Raw genomic sequence first — 4,860 nt, 5'->3', positions numbered from 1 at the left:
TATATATATATATATGTATATATATATATATATGTATATATATATATATATGTATATATATATATATATATATATATACATTTGAATTTATAAAAGCAAACAATATGTTTATATATGTGTGTGTGTCCTCTGTGTGTGTATGTATATATGTATGTATGTAAATATATATCATATGCATCAATGTCACAGTAGAAGCCAAAAGTGTGCCAAAAGACTTCCATCTTTCAGTGTCCAAGAAAAGTTGCAACTATCATTAAAAGATTAAACTTTGTTATGAAATATTTTTTGTTCTTCCAATATATATATATATATATATATATATGTAAGTGTGTGTGTGTAAAAGATAAGTTTGAGAGGGTGATGGAAGTTGTATGCAAAAAAAAAAAATTTTAATGAAAACATAAATAAATGGTAAATGATGATAAAAGTGGGTTTTTCTTTTTTTTAGTGGAAGTGTAGGGGAAGGTGTGAAGGTAGGAGAAGGAAATGAAAAAGAATAAATAAGTCTTGGAGTAAAAAGTCATGTTGGAAATATGGTAGTATTGGAGTGAATGCTTTGAAAGTCTTACTGCAGATGTTTGTAGGGCTGAATGCCAAATAGAATCTTTCTTCACAGAGAAAGAAATTAGATCACAGATTAAGTGATAATATTTTTCCCTCAACAAGGTAAATTAGAGTTATACATTAGACATCAAAAAAAAAAAAAAAAAACCCCAACAACATTAGAGCAAGGAGGGGAAGGGAGGGAGCAGTGACTGGGCCATGATCAACAGAACGCAGGGACAGAGGGATGGATGTTAGAGGGACATAATAATAAAATAGAACATGGGAAGACATGACCAATAGAACAAATATGGAGGGGTGGACATGATCAGGTACAAGAAAATAATAATTTCTATTAATAATAATAACAGTAATAATAATATTAATAAGACATGGAGGCTGGGGAGAAACACGGACATATCATGATAAAATAGAACATTAGGGACATGATCGGTTAAGATTAGTTTTTTCTTTTCTGGAATTTTAGGGGGAGTTTTGGTTGATTTTTGTATTTTTTTTTTTGCAGAGTGAGGGTATTTTGTTGTTGTTGTTGTTAAGTGTCCATCTATTTTAGCTACCTGACATAATTAGGTCTAGTAATGTGGGTTGTCGTGGTAGCATTAGTCACCAATTATCACACTTAATTAAAGCTCATTCTTACATCCATGCATTTTAATGTGCGACTATGTGCTGCTACATGTATATATGTATGCATTTATATATATATAAATACATATATATATATGTAATATATATGTGTGTGTAAAACACGCATACATATATGTATATATATACACACATGCATATATATATATATTTCCATGCATACATACATGTTTCCTCTTTTTTTTTAATTGTCTCACACATTAATATAACTATTTTCTTTAGTTCTTATTTTCAAACCAATATTTTGCGTGTCTCTCGTATCAAACCTTCACCATCTCTTCTACTTTCACCAGAAATGTCTCTCAGACAAACAATGTTTATATTTCCTTTGTATCAAGTCACTTTTTTGTGGGGGAAGTGGAATTTTAAGATATTTTTCATTTCTTTTTACGTATGCATATATATAATATATATATATACACGTGTGTGAGTGAGTATGTGTGTGTGAATGTGTGTGTGTGTGTGTGTGTGTGTGTGTGTGTGTGTGTGTGTGTGTGTGTGTGTATAAATTATAATCATCACTGATAATGACGTGCGTGTGTTTGTATTTGTGTGTGTGAGCCTGTATGCTTTCTTTTGTATATTCTCTATAATAAGTCATTATATATTTTTTTTTATAGAATTTTTTTTTTTGTTAATTAGGTGGTTAAGGAGGGGTTGCGAAGGGTGGGTGAGCAATGCATTTGATTTGTTGAGCAAGGAGACTCAAGTTATCCACCTGGCCTTGTATCAGGGATCTATCTGTTGTATACAGAACAATGTTGGCCCACAATCTAGACAAACAGACAGACAATAAAGGCTCAGGTGAACGGCCATGCTGTAGTTCCCTCCACAGCTTGCTGGACAAAGATAGCTTATATATATATATATATATATATATATATGTCATATATTATATATTATATATGTATTTATATATATATATATGTATATATATATATTTGTTTCCGTCAAATATCCTTGGTGTCCTCCATAGGCACGGGATCTTTTTTTTTTTTCAACAGAATATACATTTAATACATAAAACGTAAAAGATTGCAATTGATGCGAATATGCATGCATGGTTGCATGTGTGTGTAGTTGTGTGTGCATCTGTGTAAATGACTGCAAACGTATGCATGTATGTGTGTGTGTATGTGTGTTTGTGTGTGTGTGTGTGTGTGTGTGTGTGTGTGTGTGTGTGTGTGTGTATTCGCTTGTTTGTTTGTGTCAATTTGTTTGTTGTTGTTGTTGTGCACACAGACACATCCAGTATTCATGTATGTTGCATACCTAGGAGACAGCTGGTGACCACCACAACGGTTGCATGGTGATCACTACAATATGATGACCGGCACATTAACAGTGCAGGGATCACCACATTGTCAGCAATGGTGGTCACCGTACCAACAGCTGGTGACCACCTCAATGATAACAGCTGATATTTTTGCATTTTGTTCTTTTTTCTTTTTTTTTTCTGTTTTTTTTTATTATTCTTTTCAGCAAGGATCTAAAAGTGACTTTTTTCTTTTAATTTTTTTAACTACCAAATAATGTTTTATTTTATTTACACTCTAGATTTACAGGACAAACACAGTGCCATCACCGTTGCTTGGGGGAAGGCTGAAATAGAAGAGAACAAAACAAAAAACACTGTAGTAAACTCGAGACACTTGCGAGCATGTTGTAAACAAAGAAATGTAATAACAACAGTAACAACAATGTATTTGGTTAGAGAGTGTAAATAGCTTTTATGCTTGGTTAGAGGGTAGCAACTGTTATAATTGTACTCTCACAGAGTACAGTAGTTAAAAAGTAAGAATAACTGTTATATTTGGTTAAAAAGCAATGATAATTCTTATAAATGTGTTCTTGCACAGTTTAAGAATTAGAGAATAACTGTTATTTTGGGATTCAAGTTGAGTGCAGTAGAGAGTAACTATAACATGTGGAGGTGCAATGGCCCAGTGGTTAGGGCAGCGGACTCACAGTCATAGGATTGCAGCTTCAATTCCTAGACCAGGCGTTGTGAGTGTTTATTGAGCGAAAACACCTAAAGCTCCACGAGGCTCCGGCAGGGGATGGTGGCGAACCCTGCTGTACTCTTTCACCACAACCTTCTCTCACTCTTTCTTCCTGTTTCTGTTGTACCCGTATTTCAAAGGGGCCAGCCTTGTCACACTGTCATGCTGAATATCCCCGAGAAGTATGTTAAGGGTGCAGGTGTCTGTGGAGTGCTCAGCCACTTGCACGTTAATTTCACAAGCAGGGCTGTTCTGTTGATCAGATCGACTGGAACCCTTGTTGTCATAACCTACAGAGTGCCATGAACAACAACATGTTTGTACTCCAGTCAAGTACAGAAGTTACACATTAGTTGAGGTACTTCAATGTTTTCACACTCATTTCATTGGAATCAAAAGAATCAGACAGTATCACTCTCTACTAAATCAAACAAGACCTTTCTCACCTTAATTCTCACAATATTTCTAATAATATCCTGCTTTACCACTCACCACACAAAAGACTGTCTACAGAAAGCATGGCCTCAGCAGAATCTTTGAGAAAGCATGGCATTTCTGCCTTTTGACATTTTCTTTAATAAAAAGTTTGTGAATTTAATGCATAGCCTTTTATCTTTTCATCTCATGTCAGCAAGGTCTTTGCAGACCACTATATCAGCTGGTCAAGTATTAAAGGACACATGACCACTACACAAGATGGTCAAGTGTTTAGGAATACTTAGCTCTAACATTAATTGGTAAAATTATTTGGTTATTTTCCTCTCTTATTTACAAGTCTTCCAGTAACCAAGACAAAGTGATAATGTTTTGAACTTTGAGATAAAATTTACAAATTGATGCATCTCTACTTTGTCTATGAGTTCAATATTGTGCAAACTTAAAAGAGGACAACCTCAAAGATGTAGCCAGATCACAGATGTAGCTGAGAACTGTTGCTATAGTAACACTCAAGCACAAAATGGTGTTGTGATAAGTTATTTATTAGTGTTGTTAGTTAAACAGTGTTACGTAGAGAAGTAAAGATTATTTTTAGCTCAAATAAGAAACTTGGAAAGGAAGGGAGGTAAATGTGTACGTACTCTGTTAAAGTGGCCTGCTCTCCTCATTAGGAGAGTGGGTAGTTTTGGTCTGCTCATTATCGGGGAAGAAAATACTTGGTTCTGTATTTCGCCTCTTGATTTTATTCTTACTTTTCTTTAACATTGTGGCCTGGATATGAAACAACAGAACTTCCATGTTAGCAATGTCAGAATTAAGATTACAACTGGCACAAACATTTCAGAAAACAACAATTATAAAAGTAACAGTCAACATTCAGAAAAATATATACTTGTAAAATCTAACACTTCATTTTCTGAGTTGAGATTCGAAACTGAATCTAAGGATTCTCACTCAGCTGATCCACCACTGGTTGAACAGGCTCAAAAGAAATTTCTTTGTCCTGTCAAAAAGTGATAGATGGATTTCCATTCGCCCTCCAGCCTGGGCTGTGTCACTGAAGGTTCAACTGGACAGCAGGCAACCTCCACAGGTAGAAATTACTCCTATGGTATGTCTGTTCTTCTAGTTAGGATGACCATTATAAATACAGCCAGACACACGACAGATAAGCAGATGGCTAGCAACAGGCAAGCAGGCAACAATGGGT

At 34.7% G+C, this 4,860-nt stretch overlaps 1 protein-coding gene across 3 annotated transcripts in view; it reads right to left on the bottom strand.

The window, feature by feature from the left end:
* Positions 1–4,860, bottom strand: part of LOC106876563 (diacylglycerol kinase theta) — a 157,199-nt gene that overhangs the window by 21,081 nt on the left and 131,258 nt on the right. For 2 of the 3 annotated variants that reach the window (XM_052971374.1, XM_052971376.1), the window contains 2 exons: positions 4,292–4,421; positions 1,047–2,811 (listed from right to left, as the gene is read on the bottom strand). In XM_052971374.1, coding sequence (XP_052827334.1) covers positions 4,296–4,421 — 126 coding nt within the window. In that variant the 3' untranslated portion in view covers positions 1,047–2,811; positions 4,292–4,295. Of the gene's footprint in view, positions 1–1,046; positions 2,812–4,291; positions 4,422–4,860 lie in introns of those variants that run through there. The other variant, XM_052971375.1, reaches the window with a different exon arrangement.

The sequence above is a fragment of the Octopus bimaculoides genome, chromosome 10 (assembly GCF_001194135.2).
Source record: "Octopus bimaculoides isolate UCB-OBI-ISO-001 chromosome 10, ASM119413v2, whole genome shotgun sequence".
Classification (NCBI taxonomy): Eukaryota; Metazoa; Mollusca; class Cephalopoda; order Octopoda; family Octopodidae; genus Octopus; species Octopus bimaculoides.
This window is presented reverse-complemented; position numbering and strand designations above follow the sequence as displayed.